Source organism: Chlorocebus sabaeus, chromosome 12 (genome assembly GCF_047675955.1).
Source record: "Chlorocebus sabaeus isolate Y175 chromosome 12, mChlSab1.0.hap1, whole genome shotgun sequence".
Lineage (NCBI taxonomy): Eukaryota > Metazoa > Chordata > Mammalia > Primates > Cercopithecidae > Chlorocebus > Chlorocebus sabaeus.
The window spans coordinates 80,670,032-80,686,615 of record NC_132915.1 but is presented as its reverse complement, the minus strand read 5'-3'; the positions used below and the strand labels follow the sequence as shown (position 1 = coordinate 80,686,615).

The 16,584-nt window shown below is 38.2% G+C and overlaps 1 protein-coding gene across 2 annotated transcripts in view; it reads right to left on the bottom strand.

Moving 5' to 3' along the window:
• Window positions 1-16,584, bottom strand: part of MUSK (muscle associated receptor tyrosine kinase) — a 135,946-nt gene that overhangs the window by 52,233 nt on the left and 67,129 nt on the right. For both annotated transcript variants that reach the window (XM_073021836.1, XM_073021835.1), the window contains one exon: window positions 13,587-13,711. In XM_073021836.1, coding sequence (XP_072877937.1) covers window positions 13,587-13,711 — 125 coding nt within the window. The remainder of the gene's footprint in view (window positions 1-13,586; window positions 13,712-16,584) is intronic.

Genomic DNA, 16,584 nt, shown 5'->3' with positions numbered 1-16,584 from the left:
GAGTAAAGGAAAATAAAAGATAGAACTCAGTCAAGGATTTCCTACTATACTACGTCAGTAGATTTGAAGGGAAAAGCATTAAGATTATAATCAAGTGCATGTGGTACACTGCAAAAAGAGCCAAAAGATTTTCCCTCCCTATGCCCATGCCCTTGCAATGTGACTTTGTAGGTCTTCCCTCAAGAAGTAGCATTTTTCTCCATAATTTGAATCTAGATTAGCCTTGTGTTTTGGAATGAATGAGCAGAAACTAAAGTTCTTGCACATTGTGGCTTGCTCTCTGTTTATGGAACCTGGGGCTGCCTATAAACAAGCAAGAGCCAGCATGCTAGAAGATGAAACACACATGGCCCATTTATCCCCGCTGCCCCAGGTGGGAACAAACAACAACCATCCAAGGTACGCATAAGGCTATTCTGAACCAACTAGCACCCTTTCAACCTGTCAATCACAGGAACTTGACCAACCAAGATCAGGCAGTCCTGCCCAGAAGCAAAACCAAATCAGCAAAACCAGCCAGTTGAACCACAGACTTGTGAGCACTAATAGTTATTGGTTTAAGTCACTAAGCTTTGGGCTGATTTGTTATACAGCCATAGATAACCAATACAAGGTATGAATGATATACAGTGTGAATCCTCCGATATATGTCTTCAATGTCCTGCAGATGACAGTTAAGTATGACAGGTTGCAGACTTGAGGACTTATTTTCATAACTCCTGTTCAGTTCCCCATAAATGCATGTCAGATAGGTGGATGGTTATCAAGAAAAATGGTTGTGAAGCCAAGTCTGTCTTTGAGGCATGACATACATAATACATACATAATACCTCAAGGTCACTGAAAACATCCTTAGTAGGAAAGAAAAGCAGTTTTTAAACTGCCTGACCTCTCTCCTCCTGGACTTCATCCAGGTGTTGAAATAGTGCAGCAAAGAGACCAACACGTTAGGAGGTTCATGCAGGAGGTACTACTTAAACCAGAAAATCAAATGTCCTTAAAGAGCCAAGATATCAACGCAATATTGACACACAATTAACAGCTTAATTTATACAAATGCATATATATTAGTCAACATTACTCCAGCTCCATAGGAAAGATAGCTGCCTGGCACATTTTACAAGGTTGCATAGTTAGAATTTGCATCCTAGTGTGTCTGACACCAAAGCCTATGCTTTTAATCATTATGTTACAGTGCCTTCCCTAGTCCTAGAAGAGAGAACAAATGAGAAGTCATTAGAAAACAGGAGTAACAATTACCTTAACAAATCAACCAACCATGAACAAAATATGTATCTGACAAGTGTCATTGTTAAGGTGGTGGCATTTTTTTAAATGGTGGTTCTTTTTTCATTGTTTTCTTGAGCACAGTACCACTTTTTCAATAACCTTTAATTAACACTACTTAGAGGAGGGAAATATGATGCCAATTTGAGGGACACTGGAGTGAAATGAAAATTAAGGAATCAGCTGGAATTATGCCTTGACTTTATCTTAAAGGAGTGGAGGTACGTCCTATGTTGGCCTGAGCTTGGCTGCTTGGCTGAAAGAGATTCCTCTGTCCAATATTAGGGAATGAGGCTGAGAATGAGACATTTTGGAGCCAATTATTTTAGTGTATTGCATGAGAGCGGATTTTCACAGTTTGACTAGCCAGGAAGAAGAAAGCTCTGAGGTAAGGCCAGCTTTCTTCCTGGCTGCCAGGTGGCTGGCTATCCCTGGCACCAGGCACTGTGTAGCTTATCCTACACAGCGAACGTTTGTCAAACTAGCTTTTTATTCTTTACCTTCACTGCTGCTCTCAATTCTTATGATAAAAACTGGCTTACGTGAGTGTAAATTTACCTTAACTGGGAATCTTTCCAGGTCAGATCAAGTATTGAGGCATTTTCCCCAGATAAGCAACCTAGACTCTATGAGAAATCTACAAAGTGAAGGGAAAAATATTTTTAAGAGACATGCACTCAGTTGGAATTGAAACTAAACTCATCATTATCATATTTATCAGGCGTGCAATGTCTCATTATATGAGTATCCAAGTTAGATCAAGGGGACTGAAAATATTTGGACTCGACTGAATTTTAATACAAAGCAACAATGAGAAAAAAAGCTAAAGACCCCAAGCCTCTATGCTCAATCAACAGACTTTATGTTATTTTGTATTTTATATTTTGTTTATATCTCTTTCCAGTTTAGATAAGCAAAAGCAGAGCAGTTTGCAAAATCCTTTGCAAAGATAGTTCCCTCCTGCAAGAAGCAGGAATGCGCAATGCCTTAGAGACAACTTTGAAGCAAGAAATCTCCCCAAATGTTGCCCTAAGTCCCACTGTTTTCATGTTCACACCTAAGAAAGTCATTCTTAAACACCTCCTCAAGGTCACTGAAAACATCCTTAGTAGGAAAGAGAAGCAGTTTTTAAGCTGCCTGACCTCTCTGCTCCTGGACTTCATCCAGGTGTTGAAATAGTTCAGCAAAGAGACCAACACGTTAGGAGGTTCATGCCTGAGTACGAAGTGGCTCCTGAATGCTTTCCCCCCTGCTTCCAGAGGCCTTGCTTGATTCAGTTTGTGACTCACGCACAGCAGGCCCTGTTAGTCATAGTTTGAATTTGTTTTTCTTTCTTAATGGATCGTTCTGATCAACAGTTTAGTATTTTTGATGATTTGAAAATAAAAACAAATCCCTCTGCCCTCCATTTTGATATTTTTTCGCGCCTCAGGTTTCAAAGATCAAAGGGGTGAGTCCAGATTAGTACTGTGAACTTTTACCAAGGTATGCCTAAGCAAAACAGAGTACTTAATTGAGGTGACTATGTCTGGTAGTTACAGGAAATACATGATTTTCTCCGAGTCACTCAGGCATATGGACCTGAGGGAGCTGGAGAAACAGCTCCCTGCTCTGGGTATGATGTTCTCTCTTTCTGAGTTAGCCATAACTATGTGAGGAGATGGACCTGTTAATTTGCTTGACTGTAGTAATCATTTCACGGTATATGTTTATCTAAACATCATGTTTTACACCTTAAATGTATATAATAAGAATCATAATAAAACTTTTTTTTCTGAAAAGAAGCAGTAGGATAGGAAGCTCTATTAAATAGGCATAATAATTCGTACCTGACATAATGTGTGTAAAAACTCTTTGAAGGTGATAGAGCAGTTATAGACCCGTGGACTACTTCTTAATGTATCATTAATACATTACTAATGCTGTTTTGAGAGAATCTACCCCCAGCTATGGGTAATCTGATAATTTTCTGATTTGACCTTAGCTAGCGAAGACCTCTGAAAGGTATTCGGGCCTCAATGGCCCTGTCTTGCAGATAGTTCCAGCTGGCTAGGAATAGAATGTGGCCCAGCAGGGTGTGGTGGCTCATGCCTGTAATCCCAGCACTTTGGAAGACCAAGGTGGGCAGATCACAAGGTTAGGAGATCAAGACCATCCTGGCTACCATGGTGAAACCTCATCTCTACCAAAAATACAAAAAATTAGCTGGACTTAGCGGCACCTGCCTGTAGTTCTAGCTACTCGAGACGCTGAGGCAGGAGAATCGCTTGAACCCAGGAGGCGGAGGTTGCAGTGAGCTGAGATCGTGCCACTGCACTCCAGTCTGGTGACAGAGTAAGACTCCATCTTGGGGGGAAAAAAAAAAAATTGTGGCCCAGCAGGGTTCATGTTTATGCAGTTGTAATAATGTCTGTTTATGAATCATAGAAAAAGGGATAATAAACCAAGAGACATTTCCATAGTTTTTCTGATTAATGTAGCCAGAAATATTAGCCTCTTTCAAACTGGCTGCTGAATTATTACACATAAGACTTGTTACATGTAATTATTTTGGTTTACACAGCTAGTAAGATAAAAGGACTTCATAGGTCATGTATTTTTAACCAAAACTACTGCCTCTTAAAAATATGTCTAAATATAGATAAGGCTCCCTTTAAGAAAATTCTAAAAGACAACCTTCAACCTAGGTGATTTGGCTGTTTATTTGATAAAATTCTTCTAATAAGTTAAAATTCTTCAACTTCTGAAATATTTTAGAAATTATATTTATTGGACAAAGCAAGAGGGACATGAAATTTTTCTATGTTAGTTGCATGCCAAAATAACAGAGATGTATTACTGGTATAACTTTAAATAAATCTGGTTATAAAAATACAAATAATTTTCTTTTTAAAAAGTAAGCTCTGCTCTTTCCATGCCAACCACTATTTCCAAGATTGTAAAACAGAAGGAATATTACTATTTGCTCTGAACCTCATCTGTGAATTCAGATTTCCACAAAAAAATGCTTGGTATTTCCATAGGAGGAAAGCAAGACAGTTTCTAATCACTTTGGGACACGTTGCTGGACTTTCTCTTGCTCTTTGGCTCTAACCGTTCAGGGTTTTGGTTTACTGGCAGGTTCACAGCAGGGGAGAAAGAGAGCACTCGCTTCTTTCAGAGTACCCATTGTACTGAGTAGCGTGCTATGGCATTAGTTTACTAACTTGTAGTGAGTGAAGAGCCGCAATTCAAACTCTGTTTTATTCTGTGCCAAATATCTCCCAGCTCCGCGTTCGTCTTTGTTCAGTCCACCAAACACGATATCAGGACTATAGGATTCTCTGTGTTTTCCTCCATGGGATTTCTGGTTTGCTACTTTTACAACCTGAAATGCCTGACATTGCCTTCATGTCCTGTGATTTGCGTCAATGTGGACAGTCATCTTGATTTCCTTTCAGACTTGGGTAGAATTACCAAGAACTAAACTTGGCTCTAAGGGCAGCACACACACTCTGACCATAAGAACTGCGGATGTACTTTTGCTTTCTTCCTGGATGAAAGTCATTTTGTTTGTTTTATTCCTGTTTTAGAATCTGAGGTGATAAATCTATTTTGCCTTTCACTTTTTGTGAGTCACATGTTGAATGAATAAATTGGGGTCTCAATAAGGCCGCACCTATCTTAAACTATCCTACTCTTGTTATTCCTGAACTTCGACAGAGAATAATCATTTAACTTCCAGTTCTAACCTCATATGAGTCTTTTGAGAATACTAGAAACTTAAAAAGTATATACCTTTCCATTTTCTTTATTACTATTTTTTGCATAGACAAATTAGTGAAGTTATATTGTCAGTCTCCCAATTTTATTTTATTTATTTACTTTTGGGATGGAGTCTTGCTCTCTTGTCCAGACTGGAGTGCAGTGGCGTGATTTCGGCTCACTGCAACCTCCGCCTCCCGGATTCAAGTGATTCTCCTGCCTCAGCCTCCCAAGTAGCTGGGACTACAGGAACATGCCACCATGCGTGGCTAATTTTTTTGTATTTTTAGTAGATATGAGGTTTTCACCATGTTAGCCAGGATGGTCTTGATCTCCTGACCTCATCATAATCCTCCCACCTCGGCCCCCAAAGTGCTGGGATTACAGGAGTGAGCCACCACGCCCAGTCCAGTCTTCCAATTTTCTTAGGATGTCTTTATACTCCCTTGACAGGCTTAAGACTGTAGCAGTTTCCACAGAAGAGCCAAAAAACACATTGACAAACAAGAATCAAATTTTAAATGACACTTGAAATGTTCTTAGAGAGGTAAAGAAGAACAGGGACTCCAAGTTACTTTATTGTAACTGGACAAAATTAGAGAACATTAGCCCTGATGTCTCTAATTATACCATTAGAGATCATCTTTGACAGTCACCTGACATCTGTGTTAGTGTAGATATGAGATCAGTGTCTGAGTGGTAAATGGACCCCAAAATCACATTAACTAAAGAGGGGCATTTACAACCCCAGTCTTCCAACTCCCCATCTAATTCTCATTCTACCATGCCTCAAGTTACAAGCTGGAAAAGCATGTTCATTTGTTTATGTACTGTCTTCGAAGGGATGTAGGATAGATAGATAAAATGGAGCAATTTTATTAACAAATTACGAGAAAAATGATTTTGTTCAAGTAACAGAAAAGAAACTTCAGCGAAAACAGTAGTGAAAATGACAATAATAAATGAATTCTACGCCTTGGAGGGTGCCATTGCCGTAAGACATTCTTTGTTATTGGGTTAGTCATAGAATTTGTTTTGTTTTGTTTTCCTGTTTTACAACATCGAACTAAAATTTCACACATTGACACATTTTGTTCTCCACATCCTTCTCTCCCTTCCCCTTCTTCCCTTTCTTGTCTTGTGTCCTAGTTCTCAACTTTCAGGGCTGCAGCCAATCAATCTTAGGGCACCCTGCTTTAGAGGGACAAGGGTAGGGCCAGGTCCAAGTAGAGAGCAAAGCATTATTCTTTGAGACTCCTTTTTTTAAAAAAAAAAAATTTAGACTTTTAATTTTTTAGGTTATTGGTGGTATCACTCACAAACAGAAATTGTACATATTTAAGGAGAACAAGGTGATGTTTTGGTATACCTATATATTATGAAATGATCACTGCAATCAAGCTAGTGAACTATCACCTCACATGGTTACCTTTGTGTGTGTGTTTTGAGAACACTTAGGATCTACCCTCTTAGCAAATTTCAGTTGTGCAATACAGTGTTGTTAACTGTAGTCCCCATATTGTACATTACATCTCCAGTATTTATTCATCTTGCATGGCTGAAACTTTGTACCCTTTGATGATCATCTCCCCATCCTCCCATCCCTGACAGCCACTATTCTATTCTGTGCTTCTATGAGTTCAACTCTTAGATTCCACATATAAGTGAGATCATTTGGTATTTGCCTTTTTGTATCTGGCTTATTTCACTTAGGTTAATGTTCTCGAGGTTATTCACGTCAAGACGCCTTTGAATAAGGGTTCAGCTCTGGGAAACTTCACCCCCAGTCTTCTGAACACTCTTCCCTTCTATCTTTCTGAAACTGTAAGTTGTTTAACTTTATTTAAAAGCAGTATACAAATTCACGTATTACATACAGATGCCTCAGGGTTACTATTCTTTCATGCCGCGAAATCCTTCTAAAGCTTACATTATGCCAAGCCCTAGTGACGGGATAACTTCCTGCTTTAAGGCTCTCTGTTTTTTTTTTATTTTTTGTTTTGTTCCAGAGTATTTGCCTTAGTTTTAGTCACTGTTATTTAATTTAGAGGAGGAAACCTTATGATGGTCTACAAAAGAGAGGTATAAAAACTAGGAATAAGAATTGCGTTATGAAAAAATCATTCTGGGATTTTTGGTGCTCATCATTGTAGGCACAGAGACACCAGAAGTGCACACACAAGGAGAGAAAGCCCTGTGAGAATACAGGGAGATAACCATGTGAAGCCATCTGCAAGCCAGGAAGAGAGGCCTTACCAGAAACCAACTCTGAGAGTACCTTGACTTTGGGCTTCCAGCTGTTAGAACCGTAGGAAAAAGAATTCTGTTGTTTAAGACACCCAATCTGTGGGATTCTATTATGGCAGCCGTAACATACTAATATAATCCTGGAGAAGAGAAAGTCAGGAAGATATGAAATAGTTCAAGTCCCTGAAGGAATGTGCCTTGGATTGGGTAGAAATTATACTTAATATCACTTGAATTATACCATAAGGTTTTGCCTTCTTTAAGAAGAAGTCCCCCATTTTCTTGTTGTGATGCTTGTATTAAACACAATTTGGGATGATGTGGATATTAAAGTGTCCCGATTTGGACACTTCTTTGACCTGCAAATGGTACCATTAAAATATTGTAATATGATAATATATGTTCACTACAGCCAAGATACCAAAAAGTTGGATAGCCTATCCTGGAGGAAACGAAAACTGAAAATAGCCATCAGTTAGATGAGTTATCAAGGTTTGGGTTGTTCAGTCATATTGAAAGCCATTCTCAGTCCACCCAAAAGACTGGATTGGACATACACCCATCTCCTTAAGGCATAAAAGTATCCTCCATGGGACCACCTGGAGAGTTATATATGTGTTTTACTGCTGTGCAGTAAAAACTTGAAGGGCTAACTCAATGGACTCGAGGTGCTCAATCCCCCAAAGAAAGTTCTGGCCTTTGACTGGCTCCTGAGAGATGACATCTGACCCTTGGAATATCCTGTGTAATAAGAGTATCTTTGTATATCTGAGATTTTGGGCAATGCCAGATAGTGTATGATAGTAATGTGAATGATAGTGAATACTTGGGATCCTAGGCCACATTGTATTACTTTGACCTTTAAAGGGGCTGGAAACTAGCTAAGACTAGTTATGTAAGCACTTCACATCTATGTAACAGAGCTCCAGTAAAAACTCTGTACACCAAGGTTAGGGTGAGCCTCCTTGGTTGACAGTACTTCATGCATGATGTCACACATTGCTGCTGGGAGAATGAAGTGCTATCCATGCAACTTCACTAGAAGAGGAAAACTGATTCCTCTGTGCTGATTTTAATCTGTATCATCTTCCTGCAATAAACCATAATCATAAGTATAACAGCTTTTCTAAAATCCGTGAGTCCTTCTAATGAATCATCAAACATGAATGTGATCTTGGGGACTCCTATACCCTTGCAATTTGGAGACACAGTAGACAAGTATGTAATTCTCACCTGTAAAATCTAAAGGCTGTCTGGCAGCTCCAATGGAAGGAACAAAGAAGAGAGAGAGTCTAGCAGTCTGGGCTTCCAGAGTTTGTCAATAAAAAGGTTGTATAGAAGATCTGTTTGGGAGTCATTTTCAATCCTCCCAAGATGACTTTTTGGGGGACTGATTAGACCCCAACACAGAGAGACTTTCCATCAACTAGCAGACTAGGGACTTGCTAATGTGGCCAAAAATGGCTAGCCTGAGGAAAATGCATCACTGGTATCATCTTAATGTTCCCTGATTTCTGAAGAATCATGAATATGTCTATGAGGGTGAGAGTCAGTTTTAAATAGCTGGCAGGCACAGAAGGTATAAAGCCAACTTACAAGTGTGTCTGTTGAATTAGAGCTCTCCTGCACCAGTTATTGCTCTTCCCTACCTCCCACTCAACCCTTTTGGGGTCATAAATAGCAGGGGTAAGAATGAGTGAGCATGAGGTAAGAAGCCAACTGCAATTTTTTTTTACATGAAAGTTAAGCTGAAATATCCCTGAGAACGGAGGAACTGTGAATGCCATTGGATTCTTAGGACTAGACACTTAAATGACTAAGTTGGGACAATGTTAATGATTTAAAATCAACTAATAGTAACCAGAAAAATCACAGAGCCTGCTTAAGGTAGACTTAAGTAGTAGCAAAAGAACTTGCTCTGCTGAATATTTTAAAATGACAAAGAAAATAATAAGATTGTGTTACATGCAAGTTATGTTCATTAACACCAGAGTTACAGTAATAATAATCTTAGCTCACATGTTTAACTCTTGTTTATGGACTTGAAATCCTAAAAGAGAAATCAAATATAAAATTATGAAAAATAAATATAAAGAAAGATGGTATTATAATCAAAGAATCAGACATTTCCAGCAAATTCTGGAAGATAAAGATAAGTGATTGGATAGATAGAAAAATTAACATCAACTAAGTAGCTGAAACCTAGCGCAAAAGAAGAGATTTATTGAGAGGAGAATGGATACATTTTCCCTATAAAGTTATGGAAAATTTCAGACTTCAGATAGCATGGGGCTGTAAGCAGGAGCCAACTTTAAGAAAGTCAGTAAAGTCATTGAAGAACTCTGGGAGCTATTGTGTATGCACATGGCACCAGTCTGAGGCATCTACCTGTGAGATAGAGATTGTGAATGAGATTTTCCGTTGTGAGTTCCTATAGTTGACAATCATGGTGGACACTAGAGCTTGACAATAACCTGACAGATAAAATGGGGCCCCCTATTTCCTCCACAAATATATGTAGAGCATAAAGAAGAGAAAGATTGAAGTTTTGAAAGAAATTCATTTAATTGAAATCTACATAGAAAGAATGTGGAGAAGAGAGAAGCAGTAATTATTGGTATAGTAGAGGAAAATGTCTCTGAGTATAAGAGAGACTTGCATCTCAACTTTCTCACCTCAAGTTCTGTATCAAAGGAAACTATGTAAACTTGCCAGTCTGTTCTATGAGGTTGGAGAAATACTAACCAAACCTGATCATCATAGCCTACTAAAAGACAAAATCATTTGTATTATTGAAAATAGATGTAAATAATCCTGAAAAACACACAGAAAATTGAAACAGACAATTAAAAAATTAAACAAGGCTGGACGCGGTGGCTCATGCCTGTAATCCCAGCACTTTGAGAGGCCGAGGTGGGTGGATCACGAAGTCAGGAGATCGAGACCATCCTGGTTAACATGGTGAAACCCTGTGTCTACTAAAAATACAAAAAATTAGCCGGGCGTGGTGGCAGGCGCCTGTAGTCCCAGCTACTAGGGAGGCTGAGGCAGGAGAATGGCGTGAACCCGGGAGGCAGAGCTTGCAGTGAGCCGAGATCGCACCACTGCACTCCAGCCTGGGCAACAGAGCCAGACTCCGTCTCAAAAAAAAAAAAAAAAAAAAAAAAAAAAAAAAAAAATTAAACAAAAAAGCTATGTATTCAGAAATGAAAGAATGGTTCAACATAAGGGAAACTTTGCAGTTTAAAGTGAAAAATGACATGCTCATCAAAAAGTGGATGTAATTGATGATGAAGTGTTTTATTGATTTTAAAATATATTTATATTAAAAATAATTATCAAATTAAGAATTTTCTTAACCTCATAAAGAGTATCAGAAACTAAAGACTCAGTACAAACCAAAGTGGTTAAAGTCTATACAATGACAATAAAAATCCATGATAGGTTTCTGTCTCAGATGTTGATGTTAGGTTATTCAGACAAAGTTACACAGTGAAAAAAATTAAAATTTTGAAAAAAAATATTTTAATAGATGTAACAAACTAAGAAAATCTCATTTACCCTTAGAGAATTTTCCAAACCCAGAAAATTTGAACTTTCCTTTGGATGGCCTTAGGGAGTCAGGAGATAAAACTTCATGCCCGTAAGAGTCTAATAAGAGATATAATAAATTAAGGTATAGAGTCTAATAAGAGATATAATAAATTACGATCTAAAAGAACTAGATGTCAGGGAGCTATCAGTGTGAACTACAAGTTAAATAGTCCACATAATGAAATACTGGCCATGTTATAATTATCTGGGATGCCCAAGCAGCTTCATACCTTGAGCTTAGCTGAAGGTGGTATGAGATTAGCAGTAACTTCTTGTCCCTGGCAGAAACAACCAAAATTCTCTCTGGCGGAAAATACCTTCATCTAGACCTCAAAATAGTTCCTGATATTTTTACTCAAAACAATGCACAGCAGATAATCAAAGATAACTAGGCACACAAGGAAACAACACAAAATGAACAAGAATCAGTGGGAAAACAGACGACAGAAACAGACCTACAGTGGCACCTCATCTCACTCAAATAAAAGCAAAGTTGTCTAAATGACCACACAGGCCTATAGGATCCACAATGCCTACCTCTCATTTCTTGATTCTTTGCTTACTCACCTCTAACCACATTGGTCTCCTTGCTGTTTTTCTGACATGCCATATATACCATTATCTCAGAGACTGTCTAGTTATCTTCCCCCAGTTATCTATGTAACTTCACCCTTCAACTCCTTCAGATCTTTGTTCAAATGTCTTTGTCTGAATGAGCCTTCACTGATCATTCTTTTAAAAATATAATCTTCCTCCTGAGGTCTAACTTTCTGTTTAAAATGTTTCTTAATTTAAAATTTTATGGATATATAATAGTTGTACATATTTATGGGGTATATGTGAAATTTTGATATAATCATACAACCTGTAATGATCAAATTAGGGTAATTGGGATATCCATCACCTAAATAATTTGTCATCTTTTTGTGCTAGGAACATTCCAATTCCACTCTTCTAGATATTTTGAAATACACAATAAATACTGTATTGTGCTATGTAGTTCAATATTGTGAACTATATATAGTTGTCCTATTGTGCTATTGCTATGGTTTGGATCTGTGTCCCCACCAAATCTCAAGTCGAATTGTAATTCGCAGTGTTGGAATTGGGCCTGGCGTGGGGTGATTGGATCATGGGGGCAGAAGTCTCATGAATGGGTTAGCACCATCCCCTCAGTGCTGTTCTCATGATAGTGAGTGAGTGAGTGAATTATTGTGAGATCTGGTTGTTTAAATGTGTGTAGCGCCTCTCCTTTCCCTTCGTCCTGCTCTGGCCATGTGAGATGTCTTGCTCCCACTTTGCTTTCTGCCATGATTGTAAGTTTCTTGAGGCCTCCCCAGAAGCAGAAGCCATTATGCTTCCTGAACAGCCTGCAGAACCACGAGCCAATTAAACCTCTTTTCTTTATAAATTACCCAGTCTCAGATATTACTTTATCATGATGTGAGAACTGACTAATATAGCTACTAAGCACTCGATGTTATTCCTTCTAACTATTGGTATGTACCCATGAACCAACCCCTCTTTATTCCCCCTTCCCCACTACCCTTCCCAGCCTCTGGTATCTATCATTCTACTCTCTATCTCCATGAGATCAATTGTTTTAGCTCCCACATATGAGAGAGAACATGAAATACTTGTCTTTCTGTGTCTGGCTTATTTCACTTAACATAATGTCCTGCGGTTCCATCCATGTTGTTGCAAATAACAGGATTTTATTCATCTTATGGATTAGTAATAGTTCATTGTGTATATGTACCACATTTTCTGTATACATTCATCTATTGATGGACACTTAGGTTGACTCTATATCTTGGTTATTGTGAATAGTGCCACAATAAAAATGGGAGTGGAGATGCCTCTTAAATATACTGATTTTCTTTCTTTTGACTGTATACCCAGTAGTGGGATTGCTGGATCGTATGGCAATTCCAGTTTTAGCTTTTTGAGTATCCCCCATAGTGACTGTAGTAATTCCCATTCCCATGAACAGTGTAGGAGGGTTCTGATTTCTCCTAAGGTTGAACTTTTTGTCTCCTTTTCCTGATTTATTTTTCTCCATAGCATTTGACACCATACACATACAACATGTATTTTCCTGTATTTCCCCATGAGAAGGTAAGCTCTTTGAGGGCAGATAACTTTGCCTGTTTTGTTTACTCCTGTATCCACAGGGCCTAGAATAGTGTTTGATGTTCAGAAGCTCAATATGTATTTGTAGAATGAATAAATAAATAAATGTATGTAGGTAAAGTGCTTGGAATAGGGCCTGGCTGAAAATAACTACTTAATATACATCAGTTATTATTACTACTATTGAAAATGAAGAAAAGAATGTTGAACTGACACAGATTCTAACTCCAGATTACTTTTCATCAAAGTAGCCTCTAGCAGGGAATTAATCTTTCAGTGATGAGTTTTATGAAAATTATTTTACTTATATGGGAAGATATTATTACCACTTCCCATTTACACAAAGGCATAAAGAAAGAATTTGGTTTTCTAGTATTCCTCACAATACAAGGAAGGAAGCAAACTTTTGGAGTTTGATTTCTATGGCAATGGCTTCTAGGACAAAGATATTGGGAGGCTTTGAAAAGTGGTATAGATGAGACCAATGACAGAGATCTGGGTAACTACAAATATATGGTCTATCCTGCAGTTCACCACCAATGGGTCTTCCCCAGACAAGTCCCCACACACATGACACTCACAGCATTTCCGTTTTCAATCCAGGTGATGGTGGGGACAGGAATGCCTGTTGCTGTACAGTGCAGGGTCACAAAGGAGCCAAAGGTGACATTGTGGGATTCAGGAGCCCGCAGGATCCTGGCAAAAACTGTTAGGAAGACAGAAGTGGTGAGTGATGCTCCTGTAGGAAATGGTCAAGCTAGAGCGGTCTTTTAAAAATGCAAATTAGACCATGTTCCCCTGTGTCCAGTTCTTCAGTGTTTGCTCTGTTTTAAGGATAATACCATATGCCATGGCCAAGCCTCCAAGCCGTTTATGTTATAACCCTACATTTCTCACCACTCAAGGACGCACTGAGCTTGTTCTTAATATAGAAACTTGCCCTTGTTCTTCCTCTGCCTAGACCACTCATCCCCCCAGATCCTCAAGTAGTAGGTTCCTTGAATCATTCAAGTCTCTGTTTAAGTGACATTTTCTCAGAAAGGTCCTTCTTAATCACCCAAAATCAAGTGTAATCCTCCCCCCATTCACTTTTCAGCAGCCTACATTATTGTCTTTACAGACCTTACAACTATCTGAAATTACCTTATTTATTTTTTACTTCTATAATTCCCCTTGCCCATTAAATTGTTTGAAGCCAAAAGCCTTGCCTTTTGTTGACTGCTGTGTTGTTTCAGGCAGAGTTCCTGACCAGAGTAAGCACAGGATAGTAGTTTATTGAATTAATCAAATAATTATACTTTACACCCTCAACTGTAGCATAGTGGGAGGACAGACAAATTGTGTCAAACTTTTCAGATGACATATTGGGCGCAAAAAAAAAAAAAAAAAAAAAGGATATTTTAGATAAAATGTAGGCAGGAGACTGAGTAATTTCTATTCCTTTCTGACCCTGAATCCCCACTGATTAAGTAAGAGGAAGTTATTTTGATGTAGGAAGAAATTTTACCTTTAAAGAGTGGGACTGAGGTTCACAATGCATTGTAAATTGTGGGATACTTAGATTCACAGAATCATTAAACTTGGAAGAGACTCCAGAGATCAGCTAGATTCCTGCTCGTATCTTACAGATGTGGAAACAAAATCTTTTTAAATTTAAGTAAGTTGGTTTCCCAAGGTAACAAGTAGATGAGTGAGAAACCTGGACTCAGGTCTTCTGACTTCAAATTCAGTGTTTGTTTAAACTATTATGGAATCTTTTGGATGGCCTATTATACTGTAAATATATTTTAAGCTCCTAGTTTTTGATTTCTAGGACTTAGAGTGTGAAGCCCCAATTAACACAATGCTTTGAAACTTAGTTCTAGTTAAATTGAAATTTGTGAAGATTGGATTCTAAACTAAAGTATGGGCAGACCACATGTGCTAGATAAGGAGATATGCAGGACAATGATAGAAGAGGTCCAGAGCGGTGTTTCAAGTTGGTCTGATTGTTAAATACCTCTTAAAAAGCATTGCATAATTTAAAGAGATTAAAGAACATTTGATTTGTCTGACAATTGAAGGCTTTTTGCAGATTTAAATTAATTTGACTTCCTATCTTTTGATATTGACATTTTAGATATAGAAATGTGGGGCCCAAAAGCCAGGAGAAAAGAAATGCAAGGAAGGTGCTATCTTCAAGGCAAAAAGATTATTAAAAAAATAACAAAGAACGCTGTCAAATGTTTAAAACGAAGCTGAATCTGTCCCCCAAAACCAAAATTGAGGCTGACTTTAAGTAAATCCTGGGGTCTAATTAACAAGCTACAAAAATTAAAGGGTTGAGGAACATTTCAAAGAACACTGTGGAGATGCAATTCAATCAAACCCAGACATTTAACAGGGAAAATCATTAGCATCAGGGGATAAAAAAGGAAGAGTGATGATCCATTATAGACTACAAGAGATGTAAGAGACATATTACCCAAATGCAATGTATGGCTCTGCTTGGATTCTTATTCTCCCAACTTAATCTAAATTCACACGTTGTAGACTCTTAACAAGTAACACTGACAGGCATCCTAGTGAGGGTGCATCCAGGTACTCTTCTAATGTTTTCCCGTTACAATAATGGAGACATAGAGTCCACGTTCATCATCTGGCTAAAATAGCTCTTGTAGGGGTTGGGGCTGTGCTTGTGTTTCCTAAATTTTTTGAGTGTGGGGCTACTGCATGACCATCTATGGATCCCATTGCCCCTGAGAATCTGAAACAAGCAGGATCTTTGAGAGATTTGGAAAATCTAGCACATTTCAATCTCACATGTGCTAGAAAACTGTTCTAGTAACCTTGACTATACCCTTGAACTTTTCAAATCAAAAAGGCTTTTTGAATGAAAGCCTTCTGGCTGAAGATGAGCAGAATAAAAAATTGGAGAATAATGTAATTTCAATTATGTTTTACTGCTTTAATTTATAAAGCCAAGAGTTTTAATTTGGGGACTTTAAATTCTTCCTGGAAATATAGTAATCAGAAAGGTTTTATTTTGTCCTAATTTATAGCAGTTTTTTTCTTTTGGCTGTTATTATTTGGAATATCATTTTGGCTTATTGCAAAACCTCTGATTATCCACATTGCACAACACAAGTAAGCATAGTGTGGGATGGTAAATAAAACAGTCAATTCAACGTGACTTTGGAATTAATTTAACTAATGTACTATTCTGCCCTCCACTGGAACTTTTTGGGGGCTCCAGTGGGGCACAGGCGGGTACAGGAGTACTACTGACATTATAGGTAGCTTCGTGAATGTGAGACTGCTGATAAACTTCTCCCTGAAGGGGGCAGATATACTTTCGCTGACGATGGGCTTCATTAAGTGCAGTGGGTTAGGTTAAGAGGACAAAAAGGCCAGGAATTAAAGGGAAGCTGCTTTATCCTGCACTCTCACATTCTCTAAATGATAACATAGAAACTCAACCCCCTTATTTCAGTATTGAAAATTAGTTGCCACCCTTCCTTCAGTCTTCCTCCCTTCTCAAAGGAGATAGCAGATGTCTTTTGGGTTTCTACTCAAATGTTTCCTTATCATAGTACTTTC